The following is a 17694-nucleotide window of genomic DNA, read 5'->3' as shown; positions in this document are numbered from 1 at the left end:
CCCCTCCCCCCTCACCCACTGGTGACCACTGGTCTGTTCTGTGTCTTACACTGTGTTTTGTACTTTATAAATATAGCATTTTAGTTTAATATTCTTCTAATAACTGAGATATTTAAGCAACACAGAGTGGTTAGAGGTAGGATGCTTTCCTATTTGAGCAGCTGTCGGAAGTAGGCTTGCGTGAATTTCCACAGTCTGAGCTCTAGGCTAGTGTAGACCGAGAGCGCACCTGGTGCCCGGGAGCCTGAGGAGGGGCGGCGCCGGAGAGGGCAGGCTTCTTAAGGCTTCTGTTGGTAAATTATGAAAATTGAATGGGAGGATACGCACCAAATTCAGATTCTGTTTGATTTTGGGAGTGGGGGGAAGAAGGATCGAAGGGAACAAAAACTGACTTTGTAAACTGTCATGTTTTATTCACTTTTAGTAAATATATATTATTCCCTTTCTCATTGGCATGGATGGTTGGATTATCAGAGCTTTTTACTAATGCTAGAACTTTATTCAGAACGTAAATTTTGGAAAATGTTCCAAAATACATTTTGAAGCATATATATGTGTTTCCTAAATGGCAACCCACTCCAGTGTTCTTGCCTGGAGAATCCCAGGGACGGGGGAGCGTGGTGGGCTGCCATCTATGGGGTCGCACAGAGTCGGACACGACTGAAGCGACCTAGCAGTAGCAGTAGCAGTGTGAACATATAGGCTCAGGTCTTTAAAAGATTTGTTAAAAATGATTTTTTAACTGATGATTATCACTAACCTTTTTCTAAAATTAGTTCAAAAGGTTAGCAGAACTAACCTTTTTCTAAAGATTAGTTAAAAATGATTTTTTAACTTCCCTTGGGCTACAAGTCCAAGAATACTGGAGGGGGTAGCCTATCCCTTCTCCAGCGGATCTCCCCAGCCCAGAAATCGAACCCGGGCCTCCTGCATTGCAGGTGGATTCTTTACCAGCTGAGCTGTCAGGGAAGCACCTTAAAAAACTGATTAAGTTCAGTTCAGTTCAGTTCAGTTCAGTCGCTCAGTCGTGTCTGACTCTTTGAGACCCCATGAATCGCAGCACACCAGGCCTCCCTGTCCATCACCAACTCCTGGAGTTCACTCAGACTCACGTCCATCAAGTCAGTGATGGCATCCAGCCATCTCATCCTCTGTCGTCCCCTTCTCCTCCTGCCCCTTCTCATTAAATCTTATTAAACTTTTATTGTCACATACCTCCAAAATTATCCAGAAGAGGGCAGCATGGGTTTGTGAAAATGCGAATGTCAGGCATTTAACCTGTTTCTGCTTTCGTTTGACAATGTTAAATCCCTAGCTCTTGGCAACAGATACGATAATTATGTTTTGTATATGTGACCATATGTTTGCTAGTGTGTGATGGTCACTTGTCTGTGAAGCTCACTGCTGGCAAGAACAGTTGACAAATTAGGTTTTCTTTTTAATGCATTGTCCGCCCTTTCTGAACATGCTCCTGAACAGGCTCCTGAACGTGCTCCTAAGCTTCTGCCCCAGTTAGCCCTTACCTTTACCTTTTTGAATTTGGAGTCTTGTTATTAATTCAGTTTGGGTGTTACGTTTAAAAAGCAGTGTCTGTAATTTTAGCATGGTCCCTGAAGCCAAGTAAACTTTGGTGATGCAAAGGAACCAAAAGCAGGCTGCAGAACTAACCTTTTTCTAAAATAGGTCACAATGTACATAGTCTGTTGTAGTATTCTTTTTTCCCATAACACTTCATTCTCTTAGATTTTGAGACTGTTTTCATATGTTTTTATGTATTGAGTGTCATCTTTTTGAAATTAATTTTTATTTTTAAAATTATATAACATATCGTTATAGACAATATATTTTCTAAAGATGGTCTGGCCACTTTTGTGCCACTGAGTGTATTTCAGCACAGCATCATTTTTGATTATAGTCTATAATTTGTGTAATTTTATCAAATTTCAGAATTATGTTTTCTAACATTTTTTTCTGTTATCGGCAGTGGGGCTGAAAATTAGGATAACTAAATATTTTTGCGCATCTTGAATCACTTCTGAGGATAAATTCTTAAATGTGGAATTGCTTTCTAAAGGACATATGCATTTTTAAAGTCTTTTGAATAGTTATTGCCAAATTGTCCTTCAGAAGCTTAGGAATGGGTTTGTATCCGTATTTACCCTCATAATTCTTCATTCTGTTTATAATCTTTTAAACCTTGTTAATTTTCTAGGCTTATAAGTAGCTGTTTGTAGAGTATGTATGAATGGCTGCTAAGTCGCGTCAGTCGTGTCCGACTCTGTGCGACCCCATAGACGGCAGCCCACCAGGCTCCCCATTGGGACTCTCCAGGCAGGAGTACTGGAGTGGGTGCCGTTGCCTTCTCCGATGTATGGATGGAGAGCACTCACTTTCATTTTGAAAGCACAAATGCTTTAATATACCAGCACTGTACTGTGTTGTTATCCATTCTGATTCCCGCATGTTTTTCAAATTTTCACTACTATCATACTATTTTGTTCACTATAAAAGATAAATTTTTCCTGTTATGGATAGTATACATATATTCAAGTAGCATAGTACACCCTGTCTCTTTTGTAGGAAGCTGGGAGAATCAGTAATATATGAACTGTCAGTGAGGGATTCCTTCAACAGTAATGAGACAGATTATATTCCTATTCCAGCTATGCGAATATTGTGTCAAACATCATAGAAATTAATTAATTCATCATTGTCTTATGAGGTTGGTTTACTGAGGTATAGTGGATATACAGTGTTGTATTAGTTTCAGATATATAACAAAGTAATTCAGTTTTATTTATATATATAGTATTGTTTTTCAGATTCTTTTCAATTATAGGTTATTACAAGAAATTTATATTTCCCTGTGCTATACAGTAGGTCATTGTTGTTGATTTTGTATATAGTAGAGTGCATATGTTAATCCCATTTATACTCCCCAACCCCCTAATCTAGCAACTTAGATATTCTTCTGTTTGGAGAGGTTTCTTTAGATCTTTAGTCATATTCTTAGTAGCACAGAATGTTACATTGGGTATGAAATTTATTTTTAATAGTCAGAAGTGATTTGGTGCTAAACATTGTGATGATATCGTTGATTAAATTGACTCTATTTTGGGTTGAAGAGAATTAATACGTCACAGAGCAAAGACGAATTTTCTTTAATAGCTTAATCATAAAGCAATTTTAAAATGAATTCAGATTTACGTTAAGATGGCAGGAATTGTTAGAAAAACATGAGTTACTTTTTAAGGTAACTTCAGTTAGGTAGACTTCGCAGGTGGTAGAGTGGTAAAGAACTCACCTACCAACGCAGGAGATGCAAGAAACAGGGGTTCGATCCCTGAGTCTGGAAGATCCCCTGGAGAATGAAATGGCAACCCACTCTGGTATTCTTTCCTGGAAAAACCCATGGGCGGAGAAGCTGGGAGGGCTACAGACCATGGGGTCACAAAGAGTCGGACACAGCTGAGTGACTGAGCGTACCTTTCCAGGTACTCTCAAGGGCCAAGTATATAATAGTGGAGGTTAGGTTTCTCTGTGTTCTTTGACAGAGACTTAAAAAGCAAGCCAGGATCCTTTGTAAAACAAGAGATATTTTTAGCATCCATGTTCTAGTAATTTACCTCCAGGAATAAATAGGTTGAAGCCAAGCAGGCAGATCGAGAGTTACCAGGTCAGATGGATGGGGCCCTTCAAGTTCAAGGTGGGACGCAGAAAGGAGGAGGAGGACGAGCGGCCCCACGCCTGTAACTCGGTGCAGTCTGAGAAGTGAGGCTCTTTGTGACGGAGGAGGGTAGTTCCTGGCTTTGTGTCCTCCAGGTTTGGGTCCAGGTTGGACAGTAACTGGGACAGCTGACTGCTGTAGGGCAGGGGAAAGGATAAAACACTTTTGAGTTCCTTAAAAAGAACCTTCGACTGTCTTCAGAGTCTTCAGATTCGACTGTCTCAGCCTCTGAAACCCATAAATATAGAATTGAAATTAAACTATTTTTATGTTTTAAAGGGATGAAGTAAAAAATTACCAAGTAAATTCATTGGAAAAAAATGCGTGATGAGGAAATACACAAGAACAGTGGAAGGTGGTCACTGAGCTGTTGTATGGAAAGCTTTTGTTGACACAAAGTGTTAAAGGTGCCAAAAACTTCATTAACGTTAAGATAATATGTGAGTGATGGTAATGATCATGTAAGGGGAACTATTCAGAGTAAATTAAAACACAGCTATTAAAATGAGAAGAAAATATAGAAAAGGGGAAACTCATGTAATAGAAAAATTATAGCTGTCTCCACATTTCCTATTTGAATACCTAAACACTGGCAATGGCCTCAGAAAGTAGATACAACTACATTTAAAAAAGCAGAATTTGTGGTATATACTGATATAACACTAATAATAGTAAAGATAACATTAAGTACTATCATCTTTTGTACGCATGATGTGTTAGTCTCTATGCTGATTTCTTTGTGTATATTTCATTTAATTCATAGTGATTCTATGAGGTGTGGGTTTTGCTGTTAACTGCATTGTATGCGGAAGTGAGGCTCAGAGAGGTTCAATAACTTGCTCATGGTCACACAGCAAGTGGCAGAGCTGGAATTTGATCCTAAGTAGTCCAACCTGGGCTTCCCTTGTGGCTCAGCTGGTAAAGAATCCGCCTGCAATGCTGGAGACCTGGGTTTGATCCTTGGGTTGGGAAGATTCCCTGGAAAAGGGAAAGGCTACCCACTCCAACATTCTGGCCTGGAGAATTCCATGGACCATATAGTCCATGGGGTCGCAAAGAGCCAAACACGACTGAGTGACTTTCACGTTCTTTCAGTCCAACCTGAGGGCCTGAACTTGACCTTCATATATTCCACCCCCTACTAGATGTAATTATGTATTGAAAATAGTTGCATTTCTCCAACTTTGACTATATTTTCAATTACTGATTTACATAAGCATGATTTTGATGCATGCTTAATTTTAAATGACTGATTTATTGAGTATCTTTCACTTTGTAGACCAAAACAGCCATTCTTTTCAATTCCCATGTTTCAGATTTTTCTTCAGAGAACTGTGCATGGCTCAGTTCTTTGGTAATTTATGTTTTAGTTTTTCATCTTTGATTACTTAGGTTTGGAGTTTTAGCCCCCTTTTACTTTTAGCCCCCTTTTACCTTCTTTTCCTTGTCACGCATTACTTGTTTTTAGGAATATGATGTAAGCTCTAACTGCAATTTTATGAATTTCACATATACACAGTTAAAAGTTTTGAAAACAGGTAACTAAGAAGGTAAAGGTGTCCTGTTATCCTTCTACATAAAAGAGAACCAACCACAGTTAACATTCTGATATCTTTTCCTCTAGCCTTTTAGTCTTGTTTTTGGCCACTCCGGATCCTAGTTCCCTGACCCAGGGATCCAGCCCACTCCCCCTGCAACGGAAGCATGGAGTCCTAACTGCTAGCCAGCCAGGGACGTCCTTCTGGCCATTTAAAATCCGTTTACTGTGCGCTTGTGATTATATTGTAGATATAGTTATCTGTGCGCGTTGCATCTTCATTTACTATTTTAACAAATACTTTCTCAAGTTACACTCATTCGTGGAAGTAATTTTTAATGATTATATACCATTACATTATATGAGCATACAGCGTTTACTTAACAGTTCTCTTGCTTTGGATATGTAGGTTGTACCCAATTTGAACTATTGTAAATAATATTGAATATCTTTGTAAAACTTGTTTTCATTTATGATTATTTCCTTAGATTAATTCCATGAATATTTTTTGGATTAGAACCTCAGAATTTTTGTCTAATACAGTATTAACATTTTTAAGAATACTGAGGTTGATTACCAAGTTGTTTTCTGCCCTCAGTGCCCATTTCATGGCTCCTTGCCTACACAAGATGTTTTTATTTACTTCCATGCCTCAGTTTCTATATCTGTAAGATGGAAATAATAATAGGATCTACTTCAAAGGGTTGTGAGACCATGATGAGTTACCGCCAAGCATTTAGAGTAGTAATACCTAGCACAAAATAAGACCCCAATAAATCTTGGTTGTTCAGTATTATAATTTCTACAGTCTTTGGCTAAATTGATAGGTGTAAAGAGTATTTTATTGTTGAAATTTGCATTTCTTTGATTACTAGAGATAATGAAATTTTTCTATAAGGATTTTAGTGAATTTTTGTTTCTTTTTGAGACGTAGTTTGTCCTTTGCTCATTTGTTTCTCTTGGGGATATTAGTGCTTATATATTAAACACTAATTAGTGCTTAGTTAATTAGTGATTAACTTAATTGAAGTATTAAGCTTATGTGCTTTTTGTTATTGTTGTTGAAATTTTCTTCTGATTTATTACTTACTTTTGATTTTTTTTTTTAACCTGGGGATAATTTCCATTCCTATGTAATCTATTTTATCCTTATTTCTATTTAGCTTCTTTCATATTTTTAAATCCTAGAATCTTACCCGTTTAGAAATTTGATGATATTTTATTAAAAAGCAATAGCTGGATTAAAACAAACATCAAATACTTGAATCTCTCTGAAGTTTATTTATGTCTGTAGGGTGAGGAAAGGGTAAAAATCATCTGTCCTTCCCTAAAATAACACGTTATCTCAATGTCATTTATTAAATATATTTTTCTCTGATAGGGGATATCTTTGTAATCATCCATTAAATTCTTCATATTTATTTGCTGTTTTATTAATCAGGAAGCAGTTGGAGAGAGATGGAATCTGACTAGTCCTCTATTTCTTTGTTGTTATTTTTTGTATGCAGTGAATGAACAAAGATATTAAAACTCATCCCTAAAAGTCTTATTTTCATGTAGAACATAAGTATCTATTAGATCGTTGGTCAGTGCTTTAGTTGGACCACGTGGTCTTATTTTCTGAAATACCTATGAAAGAAACAGCTTCCTACCCCCTCCCCCCATGTTTTAAGAAGGATGAGCTATGGATTTCTCAAAAAAAAATTTAGTTTCGTGAAAGTGTGGAAATGTGCTTAACATTGGTAGGCTCTTTTTTTCCCCTTCAGGTAGAATATTTAAAAGTGATAAGTTTCTTATCACTCTATGCACAGTGATCTTAACTGTGCATTTATGTTCCAGAGAAAGAGTTCTGGGAAGTCAAGAAATAATGATTAACAGAATAGTGGGATTGATTTATGAGTGAAAGAAGCTGGTCATTTATAGCTTTTTGAATGATGGGCATATTTAAAAGGAGAGACAGTAGTTAGTGTTCGTATATTTAGAGAATATTCAGACAAAATTTGTTTTGGGCAGCTAAGAGATTGCTCCTGGAATGATAAGAAGAAAAGAACAGTTTAGAAAACAAATTAGCAAAAGCAGAAAGAAATTTATATATATATAATTTACATTGGGAATTGTTGGAAAGCAGAATAATCTCCCCAGAGAGCTGGTGGGTGGAATAAACTAGCTGTCTCTAGTTTCTGTAATTCATGGCAGATGCTTAGGAACGGGTTACATAAGAGGTTTCTGGGAATGGTTTAAAATGAAGTCTTGTAAAATGCGTGAGGTCAGGCTGGATGACCTAGGTGGTACTTTCTGACTCTCAGATCCTGTGATGGCTTGTGGCATTCTGCTGCTCAGCACTAATGTACCGTGGGGGTTATTTACTGGCAAATTCAGGTAGTGCTTATTGGTTGAGGATCAGAATTATTTGAAAAATAATAATTGACCTTGGAATATATTTGTTTCAGTTCAGTATCGTCCTCCTTTTCCTTGCTCCAGTTATCTTAATTTTTTTCATTAAATCAAAGTAAGTGTTTTTACCTATTGCTTTTCATTAGCCCCTGCTTTTAATTAACTTTTGATGTTGTTGGTGCCTTTTCCTTCTCGGAAAGAACTAATACAGTGGTTGGAACATGATTTTGAATAATATTTACCTGTAATGTACTGACCAAGTTGATCAGATGCTCAGTCCATGCTGTACAAGTTCTGTTCCATAACAAAAAAAAAAATTTTTTTTTAATGGTGTGTGTTACACCCTATAAGTCAGTTGATAGTGGCAGGTGCTAAAGTGGAATCTGTGAGACAGTTGGCTGGGGCAAGGGAATGAAATATTAAACCTCTTCTTCTTTTTTTAACCTTAACAAATTGAGCTTATGAACATTTACTGGGTGAAAGGACACTGATGCCCACCTTGGTTCACATGTTAGGCGGCACGTGTCGGGTGGGCTTTGCGTGGGCCTGCTGCCTCCGGGGGGCCTCAGGGCTCCCCCTTGGTTCACACGTTAGACGGCGCTTGTCGCGTGGGCTCTGCGTGGGCCTGCTGCCTCCGGGGGACCTCAGTGCTCCCCCTTGGTTCACACGTTAGACGGCGCGTGTCGCGTGGGCTCTGCGTGGGCCTGCTGCCTCCGGGGGGCCTCAGTGCTCTCATCGGTGTGCTCCCGGTGACAGTGCGTTTGTCTAGGAGAGCTGGCGGGTCGTGCTGTACAGGTCTTAACCCCGCCATCACAAAATGAGCAGGGCAAATAATGCTGGCAGATATTTCCAGTGAAAATGAAATGCCCTTTTATTAGCCCCATTATCAGGTTCAAACAATGTTCACTTGATCAATCTGGCAAGAGGACAGCCATACCATTCTTGATTACAGGTGGCGCTAGTGGTAAGGAATCTCCCTTCCAAGGCAGGAGACGCAAGAGACTTGGGTTTGATGCCTGGGTCAAAAAGATACACTGGAGTAGGAAGTGGCAACGCGCTCCAGTATTCTTGCCTGGGAAATTCCATAGTTGGAGAAGCCTGGCGGACTGCAGTCCATGGGACCGCAAAGAGTCAGACACAACTGAGCCACTCAGCATATAAAATATGTATCAATATCATTAACAGTGAAACCTTCCTAAAGATAAATATTATGCTTTGAGGTATTGGCTACTGCTAACACAAAGTTCTTGCAAGACGTTTAAGAAAATATCTCATCTTAAATTTGTTTATTTAAACTGAATCATCCTTTTAAAATATATATTCTTGAGCATGTTTTACAATATACGTGATGTATTGGCACAAGTACCTATTCAGTTTATAAATATACACATGGTGAGGACACATTACAGAGTTCTAATGAATGGCTGTTTGATCAAACAAGTTTGGAACATAAATGTTTTTAAAATAATTTAAAGATAGGAGGTTCGTATTTTTTAGTTCTTTGTATTTTTACTTTACATGCACAATTTAAATGTCTTTTCCTTGTTAAAATATCCGTGGAGTTAAGTCCGGTTTAGGTGACTTTTCCAGATTGAAATGGAAGAAAGTAAAGTAAAGTAGAATGTAATTAATCAAATTATAGAATGAGTCATTATAGGTGAAGTAAATGTTCAGTAACTGAGATCTCTAGAATTTAATACCTTAAAAATTGTTCTAAAATTCAACTTATTTGTGAGGAAGCTAGGCCTAAATCAGAGTGAAGAAACTATGAAATATTCTTTAAGAAGTGCTTCTTCAATAATTTTGAGAATAGATAAGAAACCAAGTTAATTGTGTTTTAGCAAATCTTTTAAATGCTTTCATTTAGCAAGTAGTTGAGAATTATTTATCATTACTCTGTTCATTGTTTGAATTAAAATTAATACCAAAGTGGTACTTGAATGGCCTTTTTTCCTTTTACATTTAAATAGGCTAGACCTTTGCTTTCTTTAGACCATTAATTTGTTTTTACACAGCCTGCGAAGGTAACCATCAACTCAGAATTAATTAGTGGGATCAAAATTAATGAGATTTTAACTGTATCTGGGTCATTTCTACTCTAGGTGAGTTTTCTTCATACAAATTGGACCAACATTTTCTTGAAAGAAGAAAAATTAAATTTATTTAAATCCATGTTTTAAAAGCAAAAAACCTCTTTTGTTGTGAGTTAAGTACCTCTAATAACTGTGCTTTCTTGGGCCTAGTAATACTAATTTTTGTTGTTGCTGTTTTCAGTCTTGATTATTTTGGCTATTTCAAGGCTGTTGCTCATTACAGTAAAACTAGACCTAACTCTTCAGATGCTTATTTTCGTTTGCATGGATGGTATAGCAGGGAGAGATAAGAAAGCCTTCCTCAGGGATCAATGCAAGGAAATAGAGGAAAACAACAGAATGGGTAAGACTAGAGATCTCTTCAAGAAAATTAGAGATACCAAGGGAACATTTCATGCAAAGATGGGCTCGATAAAGGACAGAAATGGTATGGACCTAACAGAAGCAGAAGATATTAAGAGATGGCAAGAATACATAGAAGAACTGTACAAAAAAGAGCTTCACGACCAAGATAATCACGATGGTGTGATCACTGGCCTAGAGCCAGACATTCTAGAATGTGAAGTCAAGTGGGCCTTAGAAAGCATCACCACGAACAAAGCTAGTGGAGGTGATGGAATTCCAGTTGAGCTCTTTCGAATCCTGGAAGATGATGTTGTGGAAGTGCTGCACTCAATATGCCAGCAAATTTGGAAAACTCAGCAGGACTGGAAAAGGTCAGTTTTCATTCCAATTCCAAAGAAAGGCAACGCCAAAGAATGCTCAAACTACCACACAATTGCACTCATCTCACATGCTAGTAAAGTAATGCTCAAAATTCTCCAAGCCAGGCTTCAGCAATACTTGAACTGTGAACTTCCAGATGTTCAAGCTGGTTTTAGAAAAGGCAGAGGAACCAGAGATCAAATTGCCAACATCTGCTGGGTCATGGAAAAGGCAAGAGAGTTCCAGAAAGACATCTATTTCTGCTTTATTGACTATGCCAAAGCCTTTGACTGTGTGGATCACAGTAAACTGGAAAATTCTGAAAGAGGTGGGAATACCAGACCACCTGACCTGCCTCTTGAGAAACCTATATGCAGATCAGGAAGCAACAGTTAGAACTGGACATGGAACAACAGACTGGTTCCAAATAGGAAAAGGAGTACGTCAAGGCTGTATATTGTCACCCTGCTTATTTAACTTCTATGCAGAGTACATCATGAGAAATGTGGGCTGGAAGAAGCACAAGCTGGAATCAAGATTGCCAGGAGAAATATCAATAACCTCAGATATGTAGATGACACCACCCTTATGGCAGAAAGCAAAGAGGAACTAAAAAGCCTCTTAATGAAAGTGAAAGTGGAGAGTGAAAAAGTTGGCTTACAGCTCAACATTCAGAAAACGAAGATCATGGCATCTGGTCCCGTCATTTCATGGGAAATAGATGGGGAAACAGTGGAAACAGTGTCAGACTTTATTTTTTTGGGCTCCAAAATCACTGCAGATGGTGACTGCAGCCATGAAATTAAAAGACGCTTACTCCTTGGAAGGAAAGCTATGACCAACCTAGATAGCATATTCAAAAGCAGAGACATTACCCTGCCAACAAAGGTCCGTCTAGTCAAGGCTATGGTTTTTCCAGTGGTCATGTATGGATGTGAGAGTTGGACTGTGAAGAAAGCTGAGCGCCGAAGAATTGATGCTTTTGAACTGTGGTGTTGGAGAAGACTCTTGAGAATCCCTTGGACTGCAAGGAGATCCAACCAGCCCATTCTAAAGGAGATCAGTCCTGGGTGTTCTTTGGAAGGACTGATGCTGAAGCTGAAACTCCAATACTTTGGCCACCTCATGCGAAGAGTTGACTCATTGGAAAAGACTCTGATGCTGGGAGGGATTGGGGGCAGGAGGAAAAGGGGAGGACAGAGGATGAGTTGGCTGGATGGCATCACCGACTCGATGGACATGAGTTTGGGTGAACTCCAGGAGTTGGTGATGGACAGGGAGGCCTGGCATGCTGCAATTCATGGGGTCGCAAAGAGTCAGACACAACTGAGTGACTGAACTGAACTGATACCGTTTTTATTTGGGGCCAAACACATTTTTGTGGATGGGGCATGTCATTTACCAGTTCTCACCATTATTGCACTGTGTGAGTGAAGAACAGAACTACTCTTTAAAATGTGCTTAATGTAAATACACGTGTCAGGAAAGAACATATCATGTGAGAATGAAAAACTAGAATTTTTGGAGTTCAGTTATTTTTTCCTTCAGAAAATTACACCCCACAATCTACTTTTTAAAGCACACCCTCTACTATGATTTAATTTTTGCTTTGTGTTTTACTAATAAGGGTGCTAACATGATGTAGAGACTTTAAATCTTTTTATGAGGATGGATTGCATTTTCTTGAATTAAAAAAAAATTATCCACCTGTATATAAATGGCAAAGGTGACAGTTCTGACAGTAAAACTTCTCTTGAGGATTTGGTGCCGGAGGTCAGGCTCTCTGTTACAACAGGGATACTGCAGGTTGTAAACTGCAGTCGCAGATGCTTGGCTGAGAGAGAACGTGTGGATCAGTGCTTCTCAGTTTTGTTATCACTTCAGATGTTGAGATCCACCAATAGAACATAATTTGAAAAACACCAGAGTAAAGAATATCCATAAAAAATTCACCTTTTTAACAGACTTCAGCACCCCCTGCCTAGGGCTCATTTTATCTATGAAAAGGAATGATAGGAAAGTATGTGAACATTAATGAAATGATTGTCAACTTGGGGACTGGGAAGTTGGGGAGTTAGATGTGTGACATTAATTAAGGATTAGTTCAGTTTAAAGATGGAGGAGGCTTCCCAGGTGGCGCAGCGGTATAGAATCCGCCTGCAATGCAGGAGACGTGGGTTTGATCCCTGGGTCGGGAAGATCCCTTGGAGAAGGAAATGACTACCCACTCCTGTATTCTTGTCTGGAGAATCCCATGGACAGAAGAGCCTGGTGGGCTGCAGTCCATGGGGTTGCAGAGAGTCAGACACGGCTGAGCCACTGAGCACGCACGCACACAGAGTCGGATACGACTCTGAGCGACTGAGGGCACGTTCTCTCATCAGTGCCTGATTAAAGGGTGTGAGTAGATGGAAAGGAACGCCTTTTAGAAACAGTTCTTTGCAGTGACTCATACACAGAGAAAACGATCACTTTAGATTTGTTTTCTCTGGTAAGAAAAATAAATAAAACAACTACTTTTTCGCAGATCCTTATTGCAACATAGAAAATGTGTGCACGTGCTAAGTCGCTTCAGTCGCATCGGACTGTCTGTGACCCCATGGACTGTAGCCCGCCAGGCTCCTCTGTCCATGGGGATTCTCCAGGCAAGAATACTGGAGTGGGTTGCCATGCCCTCCTCCAGGGGGTCTTCCCAACCCAGGGATGGAACCCAAGTCTCTTACATCTCCTGCATTGGCAGGTGGGTTCTTTACCACTAGCGCCACCTGGGAAGCCTCAAATACAAAATAGGTAATCATTCATGTGGCAGTCATCTTTTTGTAAATTGAATGATGGATATATTTGATAAATGTATTAATGATTATTTGTTGAAATGCAAACACTCCATTGTACTAAACTATTATTTTTTATTCCCCTAAACTATTGTCTTCTGTTAGCAGTATGTCTGGTGAAAGTAAAAAATACCTTATGTAGTGTGAAGTAATTGAAAATAAAGACATTACGTTCTATTTCTGCCATGTTATATTCTAACATTGCCTATATTTAAATGATATTTTTGTAGTTTGCCACTGTAGTTTGACTTACTGTTTAAATACAAGGTAAAGTTTTACATGCCATAGTCAGCTACCTTTTAGTCCTTAATGTCTTTTTTAAAGAAAGAAATGTTTTATGCGTATGAGGAAGCATGAAATAAATAAGCTTAAAAGATGTGAAGAAAATTCTATGTGATGTTTTAATAACAGTTTATAACATGATCTTTCTGAACTTAGTTTTCTTAACTTTGAAAATTAGTAAATAGCTACTATGCTGATTATAGTTTTTATATCATTATAGAACACAAAGCACAAATAGAGCTAACACAGTACCAAAGGTGGAAACACCTGAATTAAAGAACAAAGTGACGAGTTAAATCTTTCTGTCTTTTTCTAATGTTCTGCTTCATTCAAAAATTGATTTTGGGTTGTTTACAGGAAATAAACAGTATTTAGTTAGATAAAAATAAAGCAAAATCACAGTGAAGAGAACATGAGAGAGAAACTAGATAAGCCTACCAAGAGTCCATGTTCGGAAATGTATGCCCACACCCCGTCTGTTATGAGTGGAAAATTTAGGCCTATGTTTCCTAGTAGCCAAAACATCGAAGGAATCAGTTGCAGCAGCCTTCCCCAAAGTGTGTTCCTTAAAAACTGTGTCTTATGAGATTATGATGGTCAAATGAATGTAGATATTTGTAGGCCCTCTGTAGATATAATTATACTCCTATTACAGGTTAGAGGTTCTTCGAAGCTCTGTGGATAAAAACAACTGTAACTTGTGTTTCCCATGCATGTCTGGTCACCCCCTGCCCCTGCCTCCTGCTTTTTCTCATCTGATAACATGTCAACATTTCCCAATGAGGGAGATACTGTTCTTTAGCCAAAAAAGTCTGCTCAGGCAAAGCGCAGCAGAATGAGCTTTGAGAAATTTCTCCTCTGGATCCCATAGAAGGGATGAAGTTGAAAGTGAAAGTCTCTCAGTCGTGTCTGACTCTTTGCGACCCCATGGACTATACAGTCCATGGAATTCTCCAGGCCAGAATACTGGAGTGGGTAGCCTTTCCCTTCTCCAGGGGATCTTCCAACCCAGGATTCGAACCCAGGTCTCACCCACATTGCAGGCGGATTCTTTACCAGCTGAGCCACAAGGGAAGCCTGTAGCAGGGATCATATGTCTTAACATATAGCGCCTTAGCTCTCCTCCTCAATAAATAGCCACAGTAATGAGTTTCAGATGGCTATTTTCATATGGGTTCACCTTGATGTGAACCGGAAGCACAATCTAATAATTCACTACAAAGCTTTAAGTTGCTTGTACATGGTCTTTCAGACATACAAAGACTAATGTTTAATTTTCTCCATTGTGGATTCAGTTCTCTGTAGCCACTGAAAATCTTTACTGTCTTTGATTGTTTATATCATATTCCATCTTGTTCTAAAAAGGGATGGAAGGGCACAAAGCAGGGATGAGCAGGAAATACAGAGCAGGCTGTTTACTGAGCTTTTGTATGTTAGCTGAGGCCGTGTGTGCCTGCTGAGGTTCTAGGCGGAAGCTGTGAAGCACACCTACAGATAATACAAATGGCGGCTCTTCAGAAATGATTGTGGCAGAGGGAGCGTGAGGGTATTGTTTTTGAGCAAAGGAGCAGGGAAGAGCATGGGTCTAAAAGACAGAGTCACAGACAGAAGCGCTGCAGAGCGCAGCTCCAGCTGCTCACAAAGGGAAGTTCAGACAGGGAAAGAGAACACGTCATAACAGGTCAATTTCTCTCCAGCTCTGTCTGTTTGTATATAGCAATCATTTTAGTAAGGTCATCTTCAGATTTGAGCAGCAGCTTTTCCTAGGTGTCTTTTCCTTTTTAAAACTCGTTTTAATGTAGTCTTTTTCAAAGTGTTGTGATGATTGAACTGGGCATTTTAGATGTAATATAAAAGAAGAAAATTTTCGACACATTCTGGTGTTGTGGTTCGTGTTTTTGACAGCGGTGAATGTGTAACTAATTTTGATTTTACTGAGGACCAGATCCATGTTATTCCGAATTTAATCTAGATGTGATTGAGATTTATTTTTCCTTTCAGGCAAGAGTGCAGCACTGCATCTGTTCTGTAGCCAGTGACCACTCAGTCGGACTTCTAAGTTTGCGCGAGAAAAAATGCATTATGCTGGCGTCCCGTCATCTTTTCCCCATTCAAGTTATCAAGTGGAGGCCTTCTGACGATTACCTGGTGGTGGGATGTTCAGACGGCTCCGTGTATGTCTGGCAAATGGATACTGGTAAGAAAAGATGAGACTAGGAAGTTAAATGCGTATATTCGGCATGCTAGAAATGAAAAATCTTTTGTCTGAGGAAAAACCCCTGAAATGTCAAAAGGTTGCTACTTGTGTTTCTCATCACCGCTTTTTCTAAGTGTTCTTATAATTATCAACAAAAAATATTTAGATGTCCTCTAAAATATTTGTTGTACTCTCTCAGATACTTGTAGAGTATTTCACTGATCTTTAGAGAAATGTGGTTGATGACAATATTCAACTTAGGACAGATATCAGACACTAGATAGCTAAGTGATTTCTATATAATTCATGAGGCAAATTGTAATATTAAAGAATCATTTTTGCCTCTAGTTCAGAAACAATGGAAAAAGAATTCTCTTTCATTTGAACAGCAGAAAAATAATACAGGGCCTTTAATTGGAGGAGATAATGAAAAGTTTTAAGTTCTCGAGGGAACATGTAAAATTTCAGGGTTCAGATATTTTACATATGTGGCATAAGATGCTGCAGATAATGTTTAGCTTAAAAATATAGGCCATGACATATAAAATTTACATACAGAAACTTAGCGTTTTTCCTTGGAAGTTTTTAAGTATGTAACTACATGTTTATTAGTTTGGGCTTTTAAAAACACACTTTATTCTACTTTTACTATCCTAAGTCATCTATCAGTGAGTTAAACCTTTCTTTATGTCCCTAAAGAACGTATGTGCCATGTAATATTTCTACTATTTTTTCCTTTTTCTCTCTGAAACTGTTTTTTGTTTTCTTAAATATTCCTGTTTGAAATCGGACTATGTGTATATTTCTGGCTTGGACGGTGGTATAAGAGGGAGAGCTCACAGGTCTTTTTGGAGCAAGTAGCCATAATCTTCACCTATCCTTCATTTGCAGTCCTGGTTCTCTCTGATAGTGCACAAGCAGTTTTGACAAAAGGAAGTGTTCTTGAAGAGTGTCAGACTTCTTTACTTTGGCATTTAACATTTTTTTTTTTGGCCTGATTGTAAAACAGGTTCTTAGTTTTTGTCAAATTTTGAGAGCACCAAGTGAAGGTGAAAGTCGCTCAGTCATGTCCGACTCTTTGCTAGAACACTGGAGTGGGAGCCCTTCCCTTCTCCAGGGGGTCTGCCTGACCCAGGGATCAAACCCAGGGCTCCCGCATTGCAGGTGGATTCTTTACCAGCTGAGCCACAGGGAAGCTCAAGAGAGTACAAAGGCATTAGAAAAGAAAGATGAACTCAAATTCACCATTGTTCAGTGGGGAATGTGGACATGTTTCTCTCTAGTCTCATTGCTACACTTTAAAAAATGGATTTGCTGTCGTCTTTAAAAAATGGATTTGCTGTCGTAGTATGTAATTTTGTATCCTGTTTTGTGTTCCTTTCTGTTGCACCCTATCTGCTGAGCAGCACTGTTTCATGTTCGCTGATTTGGTTCATGCTACAAACCAGATACAGTTGACCCTTGAACAACATGGGGGTTGAGGACCCCACCTTCTTCATAGTTGAAAATCTGTGTATAACTTAAAAGTTGGCCCTCCATTCCCGTGTTTTCTTCATATCTGTGGTTCTCCATTCTTGGATTCAAATGACCAAGGATTATGTAGTACTGTAGTATTCACTACCAAGAAAAGAAATCCATGTGTATGTGGATCTGCGAAGTTCAAACCTGTGCTGTTTAAGGTTAACTATATACAGAGTTTGTCTTGGGCTCTGGGATTCCCTGGTGGCTCAGACGGTGAAGAAGCTGCCTGCAATGCAGGAGACCCAGGTTCGATCGCTGGGTTGGGAAAATTCCCCGGAGTACAGAATAACTATCCACTCCAGTATTCTTGCCTGGAGAATCCCATGGACTGAGAAGCCTGGCAAGCTACAGTCCATGGAGTCCCAAAGAGTCAGACATGACTGAGCAACTAACACTTTAACTTTTTT

The 17694-nt window shown here is 38.9% G+C and overlaps 1 protein-coding gene across 1 annotated transcript in view; it reads left to right on the top strand.

Annotated features, from left to right (window-relative positions):
- Positions 1–17694, top strand: part of WDR7 (WD repeat domain 7) — a 353677-nt gene that overhangs the window by 52054 nt on the left and 283929 nt on the right. Inside the window, exon 13 of the mRNA XM_010854831.1 lies at positions 15571–15766. Within this exon, the coding sequence (XP_010853133.1) occupies positions 15571–15766 (196 nt within the window). The remainder of the gene's footprint in view (positions 1–15570; positions 15767–17694) is intronic.

This window comes from Bison bison, unplaced genomic scaffold, assembly GCF_000754665.1.
Source record: "Bison bison bison isolate TAMUID 2011002044 unplaced genomic scaffold, Bison_UMD1.0 scf7180017864349, whole genome shotgun sequence".
In the NCBI taxonomy this organism is placed as follows: domain Eukaryota; kingdom Metazoa; phylum Chordata; class Mammalia; order Artiodactyla; family Bovidae; genus Bison; species Bison bison.
Note: the sequence above shows the minus strand (reverse complement) of the source record. Positions and strands in the feature narration are given on the sequence as shown.